Raw genomic sequence first — 24770 nt, 5'->3', positions numbered from 1 at the left:
GTTATTTTCGTGTTTTCCAACTCTTTATAGACAGGTGATCCCATCACTGCAAGCCCTTGAGGCTTTTACGGGACACCTTTTTCTTTCACTTTACTTCACTTCTCCCCTCTTGTTCTTGTTCATCCTCTTTTTTTAAGTCTGACTTTTTCAAAAGTCTGACTTGGTACTATAGTTTATTGTATCATGACCTATGTCATCCCTTTGTGAATTATATTGTGAACTATGTTATATTTCGTCTTTTTTAACTGTATATACTGTAAATGTGGAAAGCAATAAAGGAGAGTCCTATGCTCTTTGTCAATCAATCAATCAATTAAGTACATTACTACAGTGTATAGAAATGTCAACACCGTACTAAGCGATGCTAAAAGGCTCTTTGTCTCTGTCTCCACAATTAAGACAATGTCATGACTATGTACATCGATCTGCTAATGAAAAAAAAAAATAATAAGGTCTTACTTATCAAAGGCAGCCTGTTCAGTGCACATGCGACCATTGCTTTACCAGAGGGCCCTATGTTGATATCATTATTTGTCTAGTTGCTATCAGGTACCCATTTATACACCTGGGTCGAGAGGGACGTGGTTGGTAAAAACATCTTCTCCAAGGATTTAAGCGCTGGGCGGACAGGAATCAAACTCGGGTCCTTTGATTGGGAGTCAATATATAGCCAGAGTGTGTACATTAAATCTATGCGACAGGGAATGAAAGGAGTGTATAAATTCTTTCCTTCCCAGATGGTTGTACACATGACTGCATAATAGTCCAGGCTAGGTTCCATAGAAAGTGCACCTAACCTTGTTTTTCGATATATACAATGTTTTTTATGGTTTCTTGTCAATTCGAGGGTGCTGATTCCAAATCCGGTTGATGCCACTCGCGTAACCTTGAGCATTTTCGGCAAAATGCAAAAATCCAAAATGGCCGCCAGATATGCTAATTTGGCCATGATAATCCCATTTATGTCAATTTTATGACCGATTATTCCATCAAACTTTGTTAAAATGTTTGTTCCTTGAGTAGTTCTATTTGCACATGCAAGAAAATTTTCATTTAATGTAGGTAAAATTAGTATTTTAAGCTTATTTTCAATTCAAAATGGCCGCCATTCCTATACTCATGTACTTTATGAATGGCAAAAAAGTATCCATAGAAATAGAAGACGAATTTGCTCTTTTTCCATCAGTCACATATACCTACGCTGTTATCAAGTTTTGCATGTGTAATGCAAATCTGATGAGTGCCACTTGCAACACAAACAAACAAACAAACAAACAAACAAACAAACAAACAGAAAATATATTCTTTGTAATCTTTTATGTTCTTCTTAATACAAAAATTCAAAATGAATGCCACTCATATACCCCTGTACAATATGAACGGTAAAATGTGCACGGAAATAAACGAATTTTCTCTTCTTTTTTTTTCTGTCATGCAGCAACACTGTTTATCAATTTGGGTGCTGATTAGAAATGAGAAGAAATCAGAAGGTTGTTTAGGGCTGTTTTATTTGTGATGCAATCATCCAAATCTAGTTCCTCAATCTGGATTTTTCACAAGGAATTTGGGAAAAAGCCCAACAAAACTTGAATTGATGCCAACATCACGATCGTTTATCAGGAATTATTAGACATGAACATTTGATACTTACTTGCCTTGAGATGTTCAACATCATAAAATATACTCTGATTTACTGAAGCTAAATCTCAGATGATAACACAAATGAAATTTCCAAATAATTGTCTAAAATATCGAACTACCTAAAATAACTCTAATCTAAAAGTGATATTATACAAACTGTTCAATCCCCTCTTCCGAGAAAGAACATGAGGCAGGGCAAAGTTGAAAAAAGGGACCACCCCACTTCCGTCCCTCAAATCTCTGATATTAAAAAAAAAAAAAGTTTTTCATGTTCACCCAGAGTATATGATTTGCTTGAAAATACAAATGACAAATGACCTTCTGTCTGATCTGTATAAAGTAGATCAGATTTACCACTGGTTCTGTGATGGCGTGATTTTTCACCTATTTGCTCAAGGTTGGTTAAAATGTAACAGCATGAACTTGTGTACTTGCCACTGTAAAATTGGTTACAGCTCGTTGTTCCGAAGGTTCGTTATTCCGAAAGCTCTTTAATCCGAAGATTCGTTAGTCCGAAGGTTCATTTTTCCGAATTTCATTTTCGGATTAATGAATCTTCGGAATGACGAACCTTCGGAATAACGCCACAAATGTTCGGATTAACGAACCCTTTTTCATTTTCGAATTAACGAACCTCTAGGTATAAGGGAATTTGTGTGTTTCGGATTGACGACCCTTCGGATTAACGAACTCTTTTTAATTTTCGGATTAACGAACCTCTAGGTATAGGGAATTTGTGTGTTTCGGATTGACGACCCTTCGGAATAACGAACCCTCAAAATAGCGAACCTTCGGAATAACGAACAGCACCCGTAAAATTGACACATTTTTGTGTCTGGAGATGAGTACACTGCTCTTACCTTTCCTTCAGTGATGAATTGTGGAATTATTGAATATTTACCAATGTTAGTACAATGCAGGTGATTCATTATGAATATAATGGGATGAGTCCATACTAGTCAAGGGGTTTGTTTTACACCTGTTTGCCCCCACTTCTGCTGCTGCCCAGCCCTGCCCGACCGCGACCCCTGCAATCCTGCAATTGCCTTACAAGGTACTAAGGGGTCACTCGATGATCTTGCCATAGAAAGAAGGTAAAGACGTGGGGACTTGCTTGAGCACTCCTTTACAGAAGATCCAAAGCCCAACCTTACCAGCAACCATCCACAGAGCTATCTGACAATAGACATGCTGACATTGTTGCCTAAATGTAGCCATGATAGGTGAAAGGCTTCACTGTTCTCGTGATAGATGGATTTTACCACCAGTTTTCTCGGAGTGAATGTCTTTGCGTATGATGTCTAGGGAGGCTCTAAGATTTCTAAAGTGCTGCCTCATTCTGAAAGCAGTGCTATATCAACTTGCTATAACACACTGCTTGTCCTTAAATTTCAGCACTTGCAGCTTCAGGATGTCGCAGACCAACTGACTTAGGACTCTGAATGATGGCCTCCTCCAGGGTGGCTATAAACTAACTACACTCCTTTTAACAGGGTGACAGGATAATCACTTCATGAAGGAAGTTTGCTCGTGCAGATGATCTTACCCTTACGTCTCATAGAAGGTCCTTAGATGACATTAGCCGAGTACTGACCCATCCCAAGACAATAGAGGAGTAATTCTCCTTCTGGAGACTTTGCCTCAACCTTTACAAGATTACCATTAGGCCCATGCCTTCCATCTTAGCAACCATCTTGCCAACGCTATATGTTCAAGGTAGCCTTCTGTGGCAGGCATAGGCTAAGGAAGTCTACCCTCCTTAACTGGTGCTCAATCACTCTCCCTCCTTACGCTGGAAGGAAAGGATGGCAAGTGTCCCCAGTGCCGTCTACGCATACCCTGATCTTGGCTTCCAATCATGATAACCTGATAACCTGACCTGGGGGCATTTCATGAAGCGTTTTGTCTGACAGATTTGTTCTCAGCCAATCAGATGCAATGGTTTTTCGGCTTATAAAAGTTTGTCATATATATATATATATATATATATATATCTGACAAAACGCTTCATGAAATGCCTCCCCCCCCCCCCCCCCCCGGAACCTGCCATCAATGTGTCTGAAATCCCACAAGCCAATCTAGATCACCCTCCCCCATCTCCCCATCACTGACAGCTTTGACCCCAAAACCGGATGGTGCAGATGCTGGTCCGAGGCCATGGACCATCCAAGTTACCTACAATACTGTCTCTGGCATGGCAACAAAGCCAGACGGCGTCAACGGGCTTTCATCCTGGTCCTATGGCAAATAATCACCCTCTGACCCATGAGGAAGTCATGGAAGTGCTGAACATCATCAGATGTGGTTGCAACTAAGGCAATTGCAGGACTGATATGCATCTTTAGCCCTAGAATCCTGCAAATTTGGGGCTGATGTCTCCTGCTGTCAAACATCAAATTAAAGAGATCTTTGAAGACAATAAAAAAGAACAGTTTTGGTTTTAAGACCAGAATGAATGACCTCATGATGTCAAAGTACATATAATAAACACATGGGAAGTGTGACAGAACCGAAAGAGGTACTTCACATTGGTCCTTGGTTTTGAATAGTTTGAAAGGTTTTGCGTTAGGACAGTTTTGTTTATACCTTCACCAGTGTTTGTTGTTGTTTTAATTCAAGAAGAAAGTCAAGTTTGCTCTATAACATCAAGGCGGTACCCTTAAATGATATCATATAAAAGTGATGGAAGTTATGATCCATTTCAAACTCACCACAGGACTCCCCCCCCCCCCCCATTCCTTGCACCTTTTCTGTACCCTATTAATAATGGTTTCAGTGAAATACATGTTAGAAGCCTTGCTTTCTAGCGTCCCCTCCATTTTCAACATTATTTGATGAATACCATGTATCTAGATTGTTAATATTGTGTGAGTATTACATTTTTACATGCAACCTGCATGCAGAACAGGATGGTATATTGATTTTTTTTTTGCGTGATCTGTAGTGCACTTATATTCTTTGATGAAACAAAATAAAAGGTAAGAAATTGTGTTAAACATCGTATAAGGGTTACCATTCATAATTCCTAGTAATAATCCTAATTTATCTGGTAAATAAGGACTTTTGCATCACTAAAGAATAACTTTTTGTTAAGAACATCCTTCAGATATATGATCAGCACTAGATCTTAAAGGGACTGTACAGTACTGGTTGAGGAGGGGATTCATGTTTTGAACATTCCTAAATGAGATAATGAAAAGCCTATTATGAAATATGAAAGAGCATGTAATTTTAAGAAGGATTCAAAGTTTATTTGATGAAAATTGGTTTTCAAATGGCTGAGATATCCAAAAAAGTGCTAATGATAAAAGGCGACATGCCACAACTTTATTAGGATCTCTTTGTTTCACCTTGTTTTTGGATATCTCAAATTGGCTTTCTATTTCCACATATATTTTTGCCATTCATATTGTACAGAATAAGAGTGACGACCATTTTGAAGAATAAAAATACATGTAGGCCCTATATATTATTGTAAGTGGCACCCTATATATTTGCGTTGCACACGCAGCACTTTATAACAGCGTAGGTACGGGACTGGAAATACAGTAAATTTGTTCTATATTTCCATGCATTTTTTTACCATTCGTATTGTACATGATCATAGGAATGGCGGCCATTTTGAATTGAAAATGAGCTTTAAATACCAAATAAACCTATATGAAATGAAAATTCTCTTGCAAATACAGATGGAGTAACTCTAGGAAAGGAAATGTACAAAGTTTGGCGGAATAATTGGTAATAGAATGCGCCTTATTCTGATTATCACGGCCAAATTAGCATATTTGGCGGCCATTTTGGATTTTTGCATTTTGCCGAAAATGCTCAAGGTTACGCGAGTGGCATCAATCGGATTTGGAATCAGCACCCTCGAATTGACAAGAAACCATCAAAAAACATTGTATATATCAAAAAACAAGGTTAGGTGCCTTCTAGCCTGGACTAATAAAAGCAACAGATGACATTAAACGTCTGAACTGTGCTCATTTGGCAGAGACACAAAAGATCTGCAGGAATAAGATTACATGTCCACTTTCACATGAACAGCACTTTTGTTTACTTTCAGTGACAATATTTGATTCCTTGATTGGCTGCTCTCCACGCACACCGATTTTACTGTAGCAACTTCCTTTATTTCTAGTATCGAACACAGAAGTAATGAACATAAAATGTACAATATGAATCCACACACACACACACACACACACACACACACACACCAACAAACACACAAAATACAAACACTTGAGAATACACTCCTGTACATACATACACTTTCATCCTCAAAGTACTACCTGCACGACATTTACAAACACATTAAACAGATGACACTCTTTTCTTCCTTTTCTCCCAAATAACACATATCCTCTTTCTTCCCCTGTCATTCCATCGCCGAGGAAGTACTCCCAAGGGAACGGGCTTCCAGGAATCATTTACAGCAATAATAATAATATTAATAATGATAATGATAATAATAATAATGATAATAATAATTGCATTTATATCGCGCTTTATACTGGTGCTACTGGTGCTATTCATACAAAAAGACTAGAAAACAAAATAAGAGGACAATGCAAAACCAAAATTACAGTCACAAAAGAAGAAGAGAAAATAATACATGTGATATAGTGATACAAAAAAGTTAATAACCGACTGTGTGTGCCTCCAAAAAAAAGAAATACAACTGATTAGACAGATGAGTTTTGAGAAGGATTTTAAGTGATTCAATAGACAGATAGATGAGGCATGGGAGGGGGCAATGAAGGAGAAGGTTCGGTCACTATAGCGGGTTTTTGTACGTGGGCAATGAAGTAATTGGAGAGGGGTTGTTGCCCTAATGAGTCTTTTGTTGTTGAACCACCCCATACCGGTCACACATTCTAAACGAGTGGTGATTTGGCTCACTCAGTAGCGCGTCTCATATACTCAATATCTGTAGTTATTCAGTTGTTGTTGTTTTTTGCCAAACTGTATTTCTGATTTTTAATCAAAAATTTCCTTCATTTATCTTGGTATCTTTGATACGATTTTGTGAAGCGGTCAGGGACATTCCATTATATTTACAGGTGTGAGCCCTACATAAAATCCCTTGCCGAAAGTATTGTAACATAGACACATGCACAGGAGGCAATCTATGACATGAAAATAAGAACTGTTTTAATGAACTTGTCGTACATGATTTAAAATCTTATTATCAGGCACATAACATGCCACGAGTAATTTATCACGTATTCGTGAAGTTCATAAAGTTCTATTTTGACTGGTACCCGCGTCTTCTATAATGATGGTGCGCATCCTGCTTGGAGGAGTCGCTAAGAGACCACGCAGTCTTTCTTTGGTGATGCTGTCCCAAGCCCCAAAGATAGAGTGGATCGCCCACCACTGCCACCAGTGGACGTCCAGAGGTGTGTGTGCCATTATCGTCAAACATTTTATAGTACCGCAGGTCCACCTTGGCAGCCCCATGTTCACAGTTGCATTGTCATCTCAGGATACATGTATTATGGGTGCCAGATGCACGTCGCAAAAGATGTGTTAAATGGATGGCAACAAGCGAGAGCACTGATCTCCCAATATTCGGCGTTACTTACATGTTCCCGTCCTCGACAGAAAGATCACCGACTCGACAGATACTGACACACCGCCAGACTACATGCAGATTCGAGTCGGTTCATACGAATCTGACGCATAATATGTACTGATATCCCAAAGCGTGATCTTTCTACCTCCACCAGTTCCCCGTCACTTGTCACTAAAGTCTGTTTCCCCATGGCGTTTACAAACTGTAGGCACCTACATCGTTTTACGGCGTACTATACCCGAAGGATTCAGCAATCTGAGCCAACGAAACCCCCTCTGCCCCCAGGTCGACAATATGTCGGCTTTTCTCGTTGGATACCTTAACCATGGTTTGTGCAAGAAGAACTCAGTAGAAAATCAAAAGTAAAATGTAAAAACTTTGCACATTCAGTTTATACGCAAATGTCGGTCACTATTCTATGACTTCAAAGAAAACAAGGCTACAGGAATTAAAAGTTATTTACAAACAAAATGAGTAATTTTCACCATGTGGCAATACTTTCTTCACGTGAGCTATTATACTGATATGTATATAAACACATTTATCACGAACGCAGGTCAATAAGGATTCCCGTTTGTGGGAATGTTCATGAAGTGGCCCAAAATGTTGAAACTCAACAAGCCAGAGGTGACTATGTATAAAGACGGTTTGTACTGTGAAATCAGCCGATATCGATTGCACATTTAAAATGCAAATGATGTAACGTGCAGTGGAAGCCAATAAATGACAGTAAAAGTTCAAACTACAACAAATTATGAGCAATGCATGTACGTTAGAAAAACAAGAGACCCAGTGGTCTAGCGCTAGCACCGATTATCGCAGATTCACCTTCCACATGGTACTCTTGCAGACAATTCCCTGAGAATAACATAGCACTTTCTTCCTTTTTTTTTTGGGGGGGGGGGGTATGGTCCCAATCTGTAAATTCTATCACACATATCTGTCATTGCAAGCTTGTAGAAATTCTAACCATGCAATTTCAAAGCCCTCAAAACTTTCCCAAAGGGGACAACCCCTGGGTGTGCCATAACCAAACTTGAAAGTATACGTGTATACTCAAACTTGAAAGTTTACACTCAAAGTACAGTCAAAACTGCATTTACTCAGAGCATTTCGGGTTTTATAGAATGATATAGTAAAAGATTATCTAATGTGGGGTTTTAGGCGATCCCCCCCCCCCCCCCGGCATGGTGTCCTCTGTACAATATTAGATCACCCTTGTGATAATGCCTGCCAAGTGTACACATGTACATGTATGTACAGTGATACTGCGAGGACCAATAAATCAAATCACATCGAATCAAATCAAAGTTTGGTGACAAATTTGACGATGCGTTTTCAAGAAGACGAAAATGTGAAATGCCCAAATTCGGTCCCCTTATACAGGATCTGTCCGCGGATCTGCCATGAAAAAAAAATTAAACTGCAGTCACCAATCTACTTACTCATAGCACCAAATAGCTCAACACTTCTGGATCTAAAGAAGAACATTTTGTAAACATTCTTTAACATCTGGCATTCTTTGTTGTTGTTGTTGTTGTTGTTGTTGTTACCAATTTATCTGGAATAAAAGAAAAGGCATTTTTGCAATAATTTGAGCAATAAGTCTTCGTGAGATACCTCCAGGCAATGTATCTTATCCAAGAACTTGTCGCAAATCTTTTAGATTTTTCTGACATACATGTATTTGTTAATGTAATTTGGATGTATATCGAAGTTCAATTGATCACAAAATAGCTTAGTGTTGATTACTCGACATTAAAAGCCGTCTCATTGCTTGCAGACATGTTGACATTTGAATATAAATAGTCCGTTGCCGTTGCAAACACATAGACTAGTACCACTGAAGACATCGCAGTGAGAGGCTTTGCTCGGGTCAAGTAACCAGGTACATCCAGCGACATACTCCCTGTTACATTCGCTGGCCGGTTGTGCAACCTCGACGTTAACGCGTTTAGTGTTCTTGTTCAAGTACACGCAGTACATTGTGCCTGTTGTTCTGTCCAAAGCAAGATCGGCCCGCTCCCAATGATCATTGTGTAAAGTGCCATTGGTTAGAACGCCCTCTGAGTTTACGGTGATGAAAGAGGCGCGTCTCTTCTTCACGATAATATTCCCAGAAGCTATCCCGATCATGTCGTGAATTTCCCGTAAGGGTGGACGGATCGCGATGCACCTTAGCTTTCTTCCGGAGGCAGGGTCGAAGACGTGGATTATCTGTCGATCACTGATCCTTACTAGGAGGTTGCTGTCTGCATCCACAGTGAGTTTTGCCTTCTCAGGGACAGACATGCACCCTGGTGGAAAGGAAATACTAAATTGGTGGTCCCATTCGCTTGTGACGATACGAATGCATGCCTGCTTCTTATCAATGATAGCTATTTTACCGTTTGTCATAGAAACTACGTCAGCCACATCTCCAGCAACCTTTGTCACTCTCATGGACTCGAGATTCACACGGAACAACTCTGCTGTCGTCAAATCCAGAATAGCTACCTCCTCGAAAGACAAGAATTTTACTCGCGGCACTCTGATGACATCGGGTAAATCGATCTTGTTCTTAAAACGCCATATCTTCATTTTGCAGCCATGTATTCTCCCTACATCTCGTGAATCACCAACCGAAAACTCGACGCCTTTGGTACATTTAACCGCGCGATATACATCAGTAGTATCAGTAATCTTGTTGACAATTTCAAGCAGAGTTTTTTGCGCAATGGAGCCTTCTGTAAATGTATATTTATCACTGGTGAGAGTGCTTTCAGCAAGGGCTAGCCCTTCATTTAGAAAGCCATGCTCTTCTTTTATAAATGTTTTCGTTGGTGAGATAATCAAACCTTTAATGGCTTCGGCGACCTCATCTATTTTGCTCAGGAGCTCGTCTCTCTGTTCTGAAATCTTACTAATCTCTTCTTCCATTTCCTCATGGTTCGCTCTTTTCCGCTGTTCCTGTAGTGATCGTAATTTTTGCACTTCTTTCTCCGTTTCTCGATCGATGACCACATTCTTCTCATGTGCATAACCCCGCACCTTCTCTTCCATTTCCTGACATCGCTGTTTTATTGCATTCGCCTGTTGCTGTAGATGCGTTTTCATCTCATTTGTTGCCTTGGTGACCGCAGCATCAGCTCGCATCAGTTCTTCCCTCTTTGTCAGCCCCTTGGCATACAATTCTTCAAGGCGACCTCTCTCCTCCTTTGCCGCGTCTTCTACAACCTTTAATGAGCTACAGCTCTGATGATCTGCAACGATGCAAGGTGGGCACACGGCGATGCGGTGGGTCCCGCAAAAGTTTTCGGCGCGCTTCCCTTTGTGCTTTTCACAGTACCACACGCCCTCTTTGTCGACCAACCGGACAGCCCCCTTCCTTGTCTTGACTTGCGCACACTCCTGGCAAAGTTCCTTTGGTTCGTTAACAAGGTAGGTAGCCTCCGCTTCCCGTTGACATCCCTTGGCTTCACAAAGGTTCAGTTCTGCCCCAAAGCTGCAAGCCATGATGATATCGGATCTGTATTAAACAGTATGATATGAAAAAGACATCAGCATTACTTTAATGGACTGAAATCAGCATACGCAGCTAATGAACATTTTACCTCATACACGTTGTAGCATACCAAATCAATTGCATCAATTTGATCATGAACACGTGATTATTGCTCTTTCTGATCATCACTCCAATTTCTCACATGTTCGGCTTATTTTCACACTCCAGAGTGTGCAATCACAAAATCTGAGGAAGATTTCATGTCAAACTGACCTTAGCATGTACACTGGAAAAACAACATACATACTGTGACTTAATAGCGAGGTACAGTATATCACAATAGTGATTTTTAAGCCTCTACAAGTCACGTGTGTTGTTTTCCCATTCAATAATGGGGACGCTGTGGCATAGTGGATAAGACCCCCGACTCCTGATCGGAGGACCCGAGTTCGAATCCCGCCCAGGCCCAGTGCTTGGACAAGATGTTTTTACCCACTGTGTCCCTCTCTATAGGTGCATAATCTAACGGGTACCTGGCATGAACGCCTAGGGTAATAATAATAGCAGGGCCCTCTGGTAGAGCAGTGACAACACTGAAGAGGCTACCCTTGAAGCGGTGACTTTGGTCAAACGATTTCCAATTCGTTGTTAGGCACCAAAATAAATTCAAATTCAAATGTAAGCATTCAATTTCGAGTTTGTGTGTTCAAATGAATGCGATGGGCTCAAGCACTCAAAACCACGTACATATGTTTATGAATAAGAAAGCGTAAATATATCCAACTGATCATTGAATGTGACTAATACTTTTTATCTTTTGTTAATTTGAACATCCAGATTTTTTTCTTTTGCTATAAATATGTCACGTTAACTTCGATATAAAATCCCCAATTCATCATGACGTCATCACATGGTTTTTCTGTATCTAATTTACATTCTAATTTCCATTAAGATCGTCATATTGTGTTTATAATCTTCATATTTTGACATCTTTATCCAAAATAATCATGATATTGCTTCATGATCTGTATCTTACATAGAAATGTAATTATTTACATGTGTGATCCACATGTAGACGTTTTTAACGTTCAGTTTAAAACGCAGTACAAGTAGTGTACTTTTTAATCGACATTACCAACAAGTTCGATTTGAAAGCTTCTTTCAATGAACTTGTTTGCCAATATGCAAATCTAATGTTGAGTACTCGGAAAGAGATGGCGACAGGTGGGGACAAAGTTGAATAACCATTGCTGAAAACGCACGCATTCAAAGAACTGGAATGCGCAGATGCGATTGGTTGCCATATTAGTGAATTTTAAGGAAAGAAATACGGTTCTGAATTATTGCCATGCCATGCCATGCCAGGTATTGCCATGCCTGAGCAGATTTACGAAAATGAATGCTTTTGTTATTTCAATAACAAAACAATAAAATCGGGAAAACCCATAGTAACTATACAGTGTACATTGAAATGGATATACATTGCAGTTATGGCAGATTTACCCTTTGCATTGCGTTTTTTTTTTATCGAACTCTAATATGGCCCGACAACCAAGAAGGTATATACTATAGGCGAGCTGGTAGCCTGACTAAACAAGCTAGACGGGTCTACCTTCAAAATGCGGATCAGTGTAAGTTTATATACTATTTGTATGGCACACTGCATAATCATAATGAAAAGAAGTTGTATGCTTTGATTCAATGTCTGTTATCGTTTGTGATGTGTCATATAACACGTAATTGAGGTTGCACAATCCACAGACTAAATCAGTTGATCTAGGCCTATACCTTTGTGAATTCAGACCCCTGTGCTTTCCAGAATAGGTCAACAGGGGAATGCTCCTTAGACTGCAATATTTGCTTATGATTAGGTGCAAAAGTGCACCCCGTGTTGTTCAACTGAAAACCGGCACCGCGGCCATAGTGGCTTATGTCTGATCACTGGTCCAGCTTATCACAGCTTGACGGATTTAGGCAGTGTCTGCCATGTAAAAACAAAAAACAAACCATTATTAAAACACAGTAAAAAAACACACAAAAACCTAAAACGTTGGCATGGCCTGAACTATCGACGTCTTCCCTCTACCCCAACCCCTCCCTCCCCTCCCCCCCCCCCCCAAAAAAAGGAGAGCATTTATAGAGCATTTATAACGAGTTGTTCGTTTGTACATATTTATATTTAGCGATGTTTCGATAACTTATCGGTAACTTGTACCAACGATTGTTTAACGTGTTGCCAGCATTCCAAACTTATGCCCACCAGTAGTCTTTAACTGTATAATACACGGCGCGAGGCAACGTTTCGCCAACGAGCACGTTTCCTTGTCAATAACATTATAAAAGGGTACCGCGCGATGAATCAATCACAACTGTACTAGACATCGCAGTAGCAAACTAAGTCAGCCCAAGGTCTATTTTGATCTCTTTCGTAACCTTTCAACAATGTCACAAAACAAAGACATGTTAAACACAACCAGTACTACAATGGTGTAAAACAAATACAGTATGAAATATTTGCTCCCCGCCCACACGAGGGAGCTTTTGCATTGTTAGAACTGAACGATCTGATGCACACCTTAAGTCTTGAGAGGAATATTTGGCAAATTTTAGCTATTGATGTGAGGGGGATAACGGACACCTTCAATAACTAGGGCTGGCCAAGACAAAGAGCAGTGAATGGAGGGGTGCCAAATATCATAATGCCATAATTATGTACTCTCACAGGACAGGGCCGGCGGAACCGCCGGGGGGGGGGGGGGGGGACACTTTTTTTTTGCACAATACAAAGGAATACATAGAGTGTGACCACTGCCCCCCCCCCCCACACACACACTTTATACCCCAGAAGTGGCGGTTTTGAAACCCGAAAGTGGCAGTATAAAGGATGTGCTGAACGTCTTTCTTACTTTTTCTCGTTTTCATTTTGTTCGTTTGTTTGTTTGTTTGTTTTTGGTTTTTTTGTTTTTTTGCTTGTTAGCTGATAAAACCCGGAAGTGGCGCCAGAAATATAAACTGCCCCCTGCCCCCCCCCCCCCCCCCCACACACACACACTTTTCAAAACGTGGCGCTGGTCGTGTAGGAGCATTATGTACTAATTAGCATACATAAGAAAACACCCCCCCCCCCCCAAAAAAAAAAAAAAAATACAAACTAAATTCATAAGTGGTTGCGTGATTTACTCACTAAGTGATCTTATCATTTGAAAATGTAATATCCAAATCTGAGAAGGGAGTTTGAAAATGTCGGGGATGGGGGGTGGCAAAAAGACCAATATTTTTCAGACTGTACAATATTGACACAGTGCATGATGAACATTATTCTGTGGTCAACTACAGTGCAATACATGTACCCCCCCCCCCCCCCCCGAAAAAAAAAAAAAAGTTAATGGTCTTTAGTGGTGCTACGCTCTCCCACTCTAAAGTGTCAGGGGTGCTTTAGAGTAACTGGTCAGTGGGAATCAGTGGGAATGCTGGGGGATGATTGTTCCAATCCTCGTGGGATTCATTCAAGAGTACATTAAATATTTATCGTTGTGTGAAAATCATTTGCTTCAGAGTGGTCTCATATTCAAGTAACAACGTGCAGTTAAACCCTAACTAGGCCGGGCTATTTAGGTAGATCATAGAGCCGGGGGGGGGGGGGGGGCGGGGGGCTCCCAGGCCCCCCCCCCCCCCTCCCCCCCCCCCCCCCTCCAGATCTCGGCCGTCGACCGCGCGATCGCGATGAAAATTGGCACACACATTGCCTGTGATGTAATCTAAAGTACCACGAAGTTAAATTTTAAAAAAAGATATCATTTATGCTAAATTATGCTAATTTATGCATAATGATGCATGAAATCAGACAATTTGGTATAAATCACTAAATAAAGCTCAAAATGGGCACATTTTTTGTGTAAATATTATTTTTAGTGTCCTGAGCAAATATGAGAGAAAAAAAGTGCGCCATTAGAAAAAATGTCTTAAGTATTTTATTGTTTTTTGAATTTCTTATGAATTTTCTTGTTTTTTCAACTTTATGTTTTTCATTGTTTTTTCGATGAAACTTGTCCGCGACATTGTTCCGAACAAGAAAATATGTTATTATTTGATTTTAATCAATAAAACCCCAAAATAATCATGCTTTCATGAAATTTGCCTGTAAGCACAGTTTGCATTGAAATTGTACACGAATTCACGTTTTTGAGCAATTTTTGGTCTGACATGCACGTACATACTGTATTTATGCGCAACTTCGGAACCGCGCGCCCGGGCATCGCAAATTTGGTGTCAAAAGATGCGGGAGACTCGAAAGAAAAAAGTCATGAAACGTCGCGGCGATAGCTTTTCGCGTTAGCAATACATCGCGCGGAAAGTGGGGGGGGGGGGGGGCTCGGAGGCCCCCCCCCCCCCCCCCCCCCCCCGGCCTAGTTAGGGTTAAGGCCCCGTCACTGTACAGGCATGCTAACCTGGAAACATTAAACTGCACATTACTTGAATATGAGTGGTTTCGTTCCATCCAACATCCCCAGAGGGAGTAGCCTACATACATGTCACAGTAAAACAGTAACGCGATATAACCGTCTTTCCATCCCCTGCCTCGCCAACCGCTTTATTTTCGTGATATATACCCACGCCATGTCTACCGTCAGAAATCGTAGGCAACTTGTGCAGCATTTTAAAGTGCATGACCCTGGAGCGCACTTAATAAGTCATCATCGAATTAATATTAAACAGCATTGTTGCATTTCCTGTCAGTCAGTGTAAACTTACCCTAGCTGGTGGACAGATAATCAAATCCTGCGAGGAATGAAATTGAGAATACTTATTCTTGACTTCGGAAACCGAAACAGAGGCTCCAGGCAGTGCAGCACTCCCTGAACGTCTCTTCCCACCTCCCTGGTTAGGCTGTACCCGTTCACGCGCACGCCACAAAACTTGACGTAAACTATTGAGTACTGTCTAGTAGTCTGGAACCTGTGATTCCATTGCGAAATACTTCACGTCAATGGTCAGGGGAATCCCAAGTGGACAGACCTTGTCACTAGAGGGCGATGTACTCCATCCATCAGAGCCGTAAGAGCCACAGAACTCTATGCACCGAGAGTTCTGTGACCGTAAACGCTCCAATACGTTCCATTATGAGCATCACGAACCGATGTGCTCTGTTTAGATAGGATAAGAGTACACTGTGGACTGTATAGGAGTGAGCCATACTTACAATGCAACATGTTCCTTGGGGAAGTTTTATTACGTTTGCTATATGTTTTTATCAGTCTTTCATAGCCGAACGAACTCATGTATTTATTTTCATAAGTTATAGGCTCTTATCGATATCACTCAATGTGAGACCGGATCAAACTTTATAAGCATTATCATAGATAAAAACAATCTTGTTGACACCGCTCTTTCCTCAACGATCTCATGAAAAATGTCAGTATGGCCACCTGATATAGGACGCAATATCACTGACACTGGATTCACTACAGAACTCAAAACTTTTTTGTTCCAGCAACTAGTCTATGCGGTTTCTTTCAATCGTGACTCTTTCAAAACGAAACAATGTAAAAAGAGGTGTCACCATTCTGCGCAAGGAGTGTCACTGTGTGACATATAATGGCACATTCAAGAACTCCATTATTATTATTATTACTGCTACTATAATTGTTATCATTATTACTGTCAATATTATTATTATTATTATTATTATTATTATTATTGCCATTATTATTATAATTATTATCTTTACTATTATTGTTATTATTATCACTATTATTATTACCATCATTTCGTCGACGACCATCCGAACCGTCGTATATGTCAAAATTCGGTAAATTTTTCGAATTTCAGATTTTGCCGTTTTAAGAAAGCCCAGCACACACTCTTTCTACTCACAAAATTTTGGAACCGGATTTTGTGTTTTTAACAGAGAAATTTGATATACGTCATTTTGCCTGAACGCGAATTGGCTGAAGGCGTTCATCCGAACCGACGTATCGCTATACGTCGGTTCGGGTGGACGCGAAACTTCGAGTCGCGTTCAGAGAAGGTGTCGTATCGCCCCGGATGCGTTTTTTTTTAAAGACGGCACAGATTGGGGCATGGCGCGTGTTAAACCTATGGGAAAAACGTTGGGTTAGGGTTTTTGGTTATGGTTATGGTTAGGGTTAGGGTTAGGGTTGGGGTTAGGGTTAGGGTTAGGGTTAGGGTTAGGGTTTGATGGTTAGGGTTAGGATTAGGATTAGGGTTAGGTTTAGGGATAGGGTCCCCGATAAATTTTTAGTTTCCCCAATCTGTGCCGTCTAAAAAAAACACGCGCCCCGGATCAGCCAGAACTGGCAGAAGCAGACGATGGAGCGTCAACTGGACCCTCCCCAGGACCGGTGAGTTTTATTATGAGTAGCTATGAAATCATGCGATTTCAATTAAAATGAACAGACCCAAGCAAGTTCTATCCATAAGATTGTCACTTGTCAAGATAAATACGCAGATTGTCGTGGGTTTCCCCAAATATTTCGTCGTGTTGTTAGGTGTAGTCCTGTGTATAGATAAATATGTGGGTACAAATGGATACTCTAGTAGGGTTTAAAATCATAGACCCTTACTAATCTAGAAGAAAACAACGTTCACAATGATCTCATTGAGTTGGCTTTATGTGCTTATGGTCCATATACGGACCTCATACGTAGTGGGTGTGGGCAATGCCAAACTGTTAACACTTCAGGGTGAGTTGTTTGGGAATTACCACAAAAAGTACGAGATTACTAGACGAGTCTAACTACGTAGAGTCGTAGTCACAGCCAACAATTTAGCGCCGCTAATCGCTGGTTCATCATTGAGTGTAGGACCCTAGAGTTCTGATGATAGGTTCTACTTACTTATAATATTTTTATGGCCGATTGAGCCCCAAGCTTTCAAACACACACAAAGAAAAACACCCAAATCTGAGTGTAATGTATCTCATGTGAATTTGCCAATGTAAGCCAAGGATCTAGTAGTAGAAGGGCCTAGTATAGGCTATACTGGCTATAGTAAAATGAACGATTATAAATTACCAACGTCTGTAAATTCATCTGATACTAGGATTCCTAGGACTCTAGGAGTAGGATTAGATTATGCTGGCCCATAAATACATGTGTGTTGTTCAGAGATCTAGCCAACTGCAAATGCTTTGTACGGTACCGCACACGGTACTGAGTATGAATTTTTATCGCATGCATTTTTATGTCGCTGTGAGTGCCAAGTCTCCATTGAAATCACTGCAATGAAGGCTTTAGTGTGTTAACAGGCCAGAGGGCAGTACTTGAGTAAGCCCCTCCTGTGATATCTAATAGTAATATGTTGATGTTCTACAATTAAGATATATAAATTGAGGTCTTAATGCAATGTTCCAATTGTCAGATCTAGCCTAGCTAGGCTATAGGTGCCCACACATTCTAGAGAGTAGTTTTGTAGTACCATAAGCACAGGGGATCTTCGCCCTCTATCCGTTTATAATATGAGTTGAATTGTGCTTTTGCATTTTTATGATCAATGTAAAAATAGACCACTAGATAGGCTTGAGGTAAAACATTTCTGCTAAAATTAAAAAATATATTTTTAGTACACTTGTAGTGAATGTTTTTGTTTTTGTTTGTTACAGCTCTTTGTCCTCAGGGAAACCAACAGATGTTGAAGTCCTTTGGGACAAAGATGGTACAAGGAATACCGTAGCTGATGATCAGCTGAAATTCAGGAAGGGCATGCTTCCCACGACTTGGAGTTTGTGTGTCAATGCGATGGCACAGGAAACTGTGGAAAGGCACAGTTACTGCTGTGTATGGGGGAAAGAATTCTGAAAGCAGTAGCGATGATGGAAACACAAGCACCGCAGACAGCAGTGACGAAGATGATACTTCTGATTATGACGATGATGACAGCATTTACCTGGCGAAATTAGGTAAGATTGTGCGCACACAAACGAATACATACTTGTAGTAAAAAGTATGGACAGTATATAGTGTGTGTGTGTTTATTCAATGCCTCTAATAACTTCATAACTGTGCTGCAATGTTAGAAGTAGCTTACTCCATACTGTATGAATGCAATGAAGTAGTGCCTGGTATATAAGGTTTCCATGGTGTCAACTCATAGACAGCACAACCTGGTATACCAAGTTTTCACAATAAAGACATGAGCGTGTACTTGTGTAGCCTTAATTCATGTTTATTTGTGTTATGCCTACAAAAAAAAAAACTTTAATGAACAGATTAGACCTTCTATCAGTTTCTTTTCTTTTTCTGTGTCACATCTGCTTGTATTTTGTGTTAGTTACTTTTTCCAATTTCATAATGCCTTGTTTTGCTGCAAAACTGAAAATCTATGTGTGTAGCCAGCAAGGCTGAGTTTAAAGAATTTTGGCTTACTGACCCCATTCGGGTGCCCTATACGTAACAAAAGAGTTTGTAAGCCTATCAGCAAATGATATTTTTGTGCCTCACTTCCAATGTTTTTGTATTCTTCATAAGCACATGCAATTGACTGTGGAAAGAGGATGCATGTACCGCTTGACTGCTTTTGCATCTAATGCAGATCACCACAGTCTGTCAGATCTCTGCTGATGGGCAAAGTTAAAACTCTTGTTTGTGGACATTTACATAGGGCTATCTGAAAATGTGGTATTAAAAGGTTAATCTTAATTTTAAAAAAAAAATCATCTTTAAAAAAAAAATAGGATAGTAACAGTGTAAAATGTATGCACTATGTATATTTTGTTTTCCTCATTTACAGTTGGCATCAAAAAGGACATCAGCTGCATTCTAGAGATACCAATGCTAGTATTGAACAGTGAAGGAGAACCGTTAGATCCATCCCAGCAGAATGTCAGCTCTGACCAACTTCTCAATGGTGAGTGTGTGTAAAGCCTTACTAGTAATCTTGTTCAGAAACCCAAGCAGATATGGTTGAATCAATCTTGTTGGAATATCAATTAGTAATCCGGATTAAATTATGCTATTGCTGTCATATAATAGCAAATAAAAAGAATGACATCAACTATACACAAGCAAAGACTGTAGCATCCTGGCTACCATGTACCAGTATTTTTTGCAGTTGTCAGGGATGGGTCAAGGAATTCTGTAAATTGGTGGGGGGGGGGGGGGGGGAACATATGCACATCCTCCAGTTTTTCTCTGTTTATTTTTTGTTTTAAAAAAGGGCATCTTAAACCCCATGTGTCCCTGCGCGGATCCACCATGGGTTGTAATCTGGATGACAAAGAAATGATTAAGCCAATCTTTCAATAAATATGATTTTTTTAAAATGCAATATTTATGCACCATGTGTATTTTCTTTTTCTTTGTGTTTTCTTCATTTCCAGTTGGCATCACCAAGGACATGGACTGCATTCACGAGATACCAATACCAGAATTGAACAACGAAGCACCAGGAGATCCATCCCAGCAAAATGTCAGCTATGACCAACTTCTCACTGGTGAGTGTTTGTAAAGCCTTAATCTTGTTGGGAAACCCAACCAGATATTGCTGCATTAATCTTGTTGGAATATCCATAATAGTGATTAAGATTAAATGATGCTATTGCTGTCTTATACACTTTAATAGCAATTAAAAAGGATGACATAAACTACACACAAGCAAAGAATGTAGTATCCTGGCTACGATGTGCCAGTGTTTTTTGCAGTTGTCAGGGGTGGGTCCAGGAATTCTGTGAAGTTGGGGGGGGGGGGGGGGGGGACCACACGCATGTCGTCCAGTTTTTCTGTTCATTTCTTTTGTTTAAAACAAAGACAAAAATAAAGGGTATCTTACACCTGATGTGCCCCACATGAATCAACCACTGGTTGCAATCTGGATGACACGTTATCCTTCTTGTCATATTGTAGCAAATGGCTAACACACAACTGGAGAATGTAGCTTGTCTGCAAATTGTATCTGGACCTTCCAAGCAGAGTGATAATTTATATGAGCAATTCTCAAATGAGGATGCATGTACCGTTTGACTACTTTTGCATTAATGCAGATCACCAGTCTGTCCGATCTCTGCTGATGGGCAAAAAAACCCTCTTGTTTGTGGACATTGAAATAGGGCTTTCTGAAAATTGTGGTATTAAAAGGTTAATCTTAATATAAAAAAGATAAATTCAATCTTTGAAAAAAACCTGATAGAAACAATAAAATAAACATAGGCTATGTATATTTTGTTTTCCTCATTTACAGTTGGCATAAAAAAAGACATCAGCTGCCTTCCTGAGATACCAATGCTAGTATTGAACAATGAAGGAGCACCGTCAGATTCACCCCAGCAGAATATCAGCTCTGACCAACTTCTCAATGGTGAGTGTTAGTACAGACTTAACCTTGTTGGGAAACCCAACCAGATATTGCTGAATCAATCTTGTTGGAATATCCCTTAGTAATCCGGATTAAATTACGCTATTGTTGCCATATAATAGCAAATAAAAAGAATGACATCAACTATACACAAGCATAGAATGTAGCATCCTGGCTCCCATGTACCAGTATTTTTTGCAGTTTTCAGGGGTGGGTCCAGGAATTCTGCAAATTGGGGAGGGGGGGGGGGGGGGGGACCACACGCATGTCCTCCAGTTTTTCTCTGTTAATTTTTTTGCTAAAAAAAGGGGGGGCATCTTAAACCCTATGTGACCCCGCATGGATCCACCATGGGTTGTAATCTGGATGACATTTTGTCCTTTGAAAGAAATGATAAAGTCAATCTTTCAATAAATATGATTTAAAAAAAAATGTAATAGTTATGCACCATGTGGATTTTCTTTTTCTTTTTGTTTTCTCCATTTCCAGTTGGCATCACCAAGGACATGGACTGCATTCACGAGATACCAGTACCAGAATTGAACAACGAAGCAATGTCAGCTCTGACCAACTTCTAACTGGTGAGTATTTGTTATGCCTTAATCTTGTTGGGAAACCCAACCAGATATTGCTGCATTAATCTTGTTGGAATATCCATCAGTAATTAAGATTAAATGATGCTATTGCTGTCTTATACACTTTAATAGCAATTAAAAAGGATGACATAAACTACACACAAGCAAAGAATGTAGTATCCTGGCTACCATGTACCAGTGTTTGTGTTGTCAGGGGTGGGTCCAGGAATTCTGTGAAAGTTGGGGGGGGGGGGGGGAGGAGGGACCACACGCACGTCCTCCAGTTTTTCTGTTTATTTCTTTTGTTAAAAAAAAGACAAAAATAAAGGGCATCTTACACCTGATGTGCCCCACATGAATTAACCACTGGTTGCAATCTGGATGACATGTTATCCTTCTTGTCATATTGTAGCAAATGGCTAACACACAACTGGAGAATGTAGCTTGTCTGCCATTTGTACCTGGACCTTCCAAGCTGAGTGATAATCTATGAGCAATTTTCAAATGAGGATGCATGTACCGTTTGACTGCTTTTGCATTGATGCAGATCACCAATCTGTCCGATCTCTGCTGGGCAAAAAAAAAAAATTCTTGTTTGTGGACATTTACAAAGGGCTACCTGAAAATTGTGCTATTAAAAGGTTAATCTTAGTAAAAGAAATTATAAAGTCAATCTTTCAATAAATATGATGGAAACAAATAAAATGTTTGTGCACCATATGCATTTGTTTTTCTTTTTGTTTCTTCATTTCCAGTTGGCATCACCAAGGACATGGACTGCATTCAAGAGATACCAATGCTAGTATTGAACAATGAAGCACCGTCAGATCCATCCCGCAGAATGTCATCTCTGACCTGCAACTTCTCACTGGTGAGTGTTTGTAAAGCACTTAATCTAATCGGGAAACCCAACCAGATATTGCTGACTCAATCTTGTTGGAATAACCATTATCCGGAATAAATGATGCTATTGCTGTCATATAATAACAAATAAAAAGAATGACATCAACTATACACAAGCATAGAATGTAGCATCCTGGCTAATATGTACCATTATTTTTTTTTTGCAGTTGTCAGTGGTGGGTCCAGGAATTCTGTAAAGTGTGTGTCTGGGGGGGGGGGGGGGGACCACATGCACGTCCTCCAGTTTTCTCTGTTGATATTTTGTTCAAAAAAACAAAAACAATAAGGGCATCTTACACCCCATATGTCCTCGCATGGATCCACCATGAGTTGTAAGCTGGATGACATCTTGTCCTTTCAAAGAAATGATAAATTCAGTCTTTTGATAAATATGATAAAACAAATGTAATATCTATGCACCATATGTATCTTGTTTTCCTTTTTGTTTTCTTCATTTCCAGTGGGCATCACCAAGGACATGGACTGCATTCAAGAGATACCAATACACACTTTGTACCAGAATTGAACAATGAAGCACCATCAGTTCCATCCCAGCAAAATGTCAGCTCTGACCAACTTCTCACTAATTATTGCTTGCCTATGGTGCCTACAGTTGTTTGTGCATGCAAAAGCAATTTCGTCTATGTATTCAAATTTTTGATAATTTATCACTCCGCACTATCTCCCCACCACAATTCGCCATGTTATGATTTGTCTATTCTATAGCTATTAAATATTCTATGATATCATAATAAGCTTTGATATTTCTTTAACAATAATTGTCATATTTTTTCATGTGAAAGATGTACATGTAACAGCTTTATTCCTCCTTCCAAATGTGATTTGATTTCTGTAGGACCGTTGCGTAGATATTACCGTTATATCGAAATGAAAGTACAATCACAAACATGCACATAATAACAACTCAAATCATACAATGTACTTTTTTTTTTAGCCCTAAGACCTGAGTTATTAGAGATTCACTGATATTAGGAGGAAGTTGCCTTCTGCTGTAAGCTACTTCCATCTGATGAATGTTTCAGAATGTTTTTCAATATAAACTGTATTGTGTACAATTTTCTCATGTTAAAATCGGTTTAACAATTGATTTAGATCAATATCTATTTAACCAAAGACATTTTGATTTGTACATTTAAAAATGTTCGAGGAAATGTAACCATTGTATTAAAGGACATGTTCATTATCAATGAATTTAAATAATATCTATTTTACCACAGACATCTTGATCATTCTGTAAATTCAGAAATTTTTAATGAAATTTTACCATTGTATTTAAGGACATGTTCATTCCTTTTCTTTTCTTTTTGGATGTGAGATATGGATTGATTTTGAAATAAATATTGCTGCATTTTAATGCAGCCTTGTCTCAAGACTCACTTTCTTTGTTTTGTTTTGTTTTTCTCTTCTATGTACTGTGATCTCATATCGTGAGGAAATCATAGTGTATTATGCACACTAAAATGGCAGCATATATAATTGGAAGTGAAATGATATTCATAGTACTACTTGAATATCATTTAAGTCTGTAGGACAATACACCTTTTATTATTTGTGTGAACAAGTACAATCCATGTTTGTGTGTGTGGATGTTTCTGCGTAGAAAATTAATTTGCATCTGTTTCAGAGTCCTGAACGTATATACATGTATAATTATATAAAAAAAAACAATAATGTGAGACAGACGTGTGGCTAAGTAAATTTTTTGCATGTTATTTCTGATGAGCAAGCTGATAATTGAGTTTTACCCAACTGAATGATCATGAATTATGTCTGCCATGCATGTAAGCTATAAAAGAAAATCTTTATTCATGGGTTAAAATGTACAGTATTCATCATGGCAGCTTAGAAAGAATGAAAGTTAGGTCATTGCAGTCATGATTGCGGCATGAATTATCACAAAGAATAGCAAGGCTTGGATGTGTGATTTTGGTTTTTGTTTACAGTATTGGAGAGTGGGAGAGAGGGTTAAAGCGTTGCAAGGGAAAGAGAAGAGGTCCATGGAGGAGAGGAGTGAGAAGATGAAATGAGAGGAAAAAGAAGAGGCAGGCTGCAATGAAAAAGCAATAATTTCATAGGCCCCACCTCTTTCACAATACATGTATAACCACTTTTTGCGTGATACAAATTAGATACAAACTGATCAAAGATAATGTGTCCTAAACATGGAGTGGGTTTTTTGATTGTTTGTTTGTCTGTCTGTTTGTTTGTTTTTTACATCAAAGGAACTCTCGTCTGATGCCTGAAGCGTAATTCATGT

At 39.5% G+C, this 24770-nt stretch overlaps 2 protein-coding genes across 2 annotated transcripts; one reads left to right on the top strand and one right to left on the bottom strand.

The window, feature by feature from the left end:
* Positions 1 to 8992: 8992 nt before the first annotated feature.
* On the bottom strand, positions 8993 to 15563 carry LOC139728453 (uncharacterized). The gene is made up of 2 exons (XM_071639394.1): positions 15459 to 15563; positions 8993 to 10730 (listed from the first exon to the last, which is right to left on the bottom strand). Exon 2 carries the CDS (start codon positions 10715 to 10717, stop codon positions 8993 to 8995), a length of 1725 nt encoding a protein of 574 aa, XP_071495495.1. The 5' UTR covers positions 10718 to 10730; positions 15459 to 15563.
* Positions 15564 to 18144: 2581 nt separating this feature from the next.
* Positions 18145 to 23615, top strand: LOC139728447 (uncharacterized). Its single transcript, XM_071639387.1, has 7 exons — positions 18145 to 18624; positions 19455 to 19571; positions 20044 to 20157; positions 20901 to 21017; positions 21504 to 21595; positions 22345 to 22460; positions 22954 to 23615. The coding sequence occupies exons 1-5, from the start codon at positions 18459 to 18461 to the stop codon at positions 21590 to 21592; spliced, it is 603 nt and encodes a 200-aa protein (XP_071495488.1). The 5' UTR covers positions 18145 to 18458; the 3' UTR covers positions 21593 to 21595; positions 22345 to 22460; positions 22954 to 23615.
* The last annotated feature ends 1155 nt before the right edge of the window (positions 23616 to 24770 follow it).

This window comes from Diadema antillarum, unplaced genomic scaffold, assembly GCF_040938485.1.
Source record: "Diadema antillarum isolate AM-2024a unplaced genomic scaffold, OU_Dant_1.0 seq00000180_RagTag, whole genome shotgun sequence".
Taxonomy (NCBI): Eukaryota; Metazoa; Echinodermata; class Echinoidea; order Diadematoida; family Diadematidae; genus Diadema; species Diadema antillarum.
The sequence above is the reverse complement of the archived record's forward strand: the minus strand, read 5'-3'. Positions and strand labels throughout refer to the sequence as shown.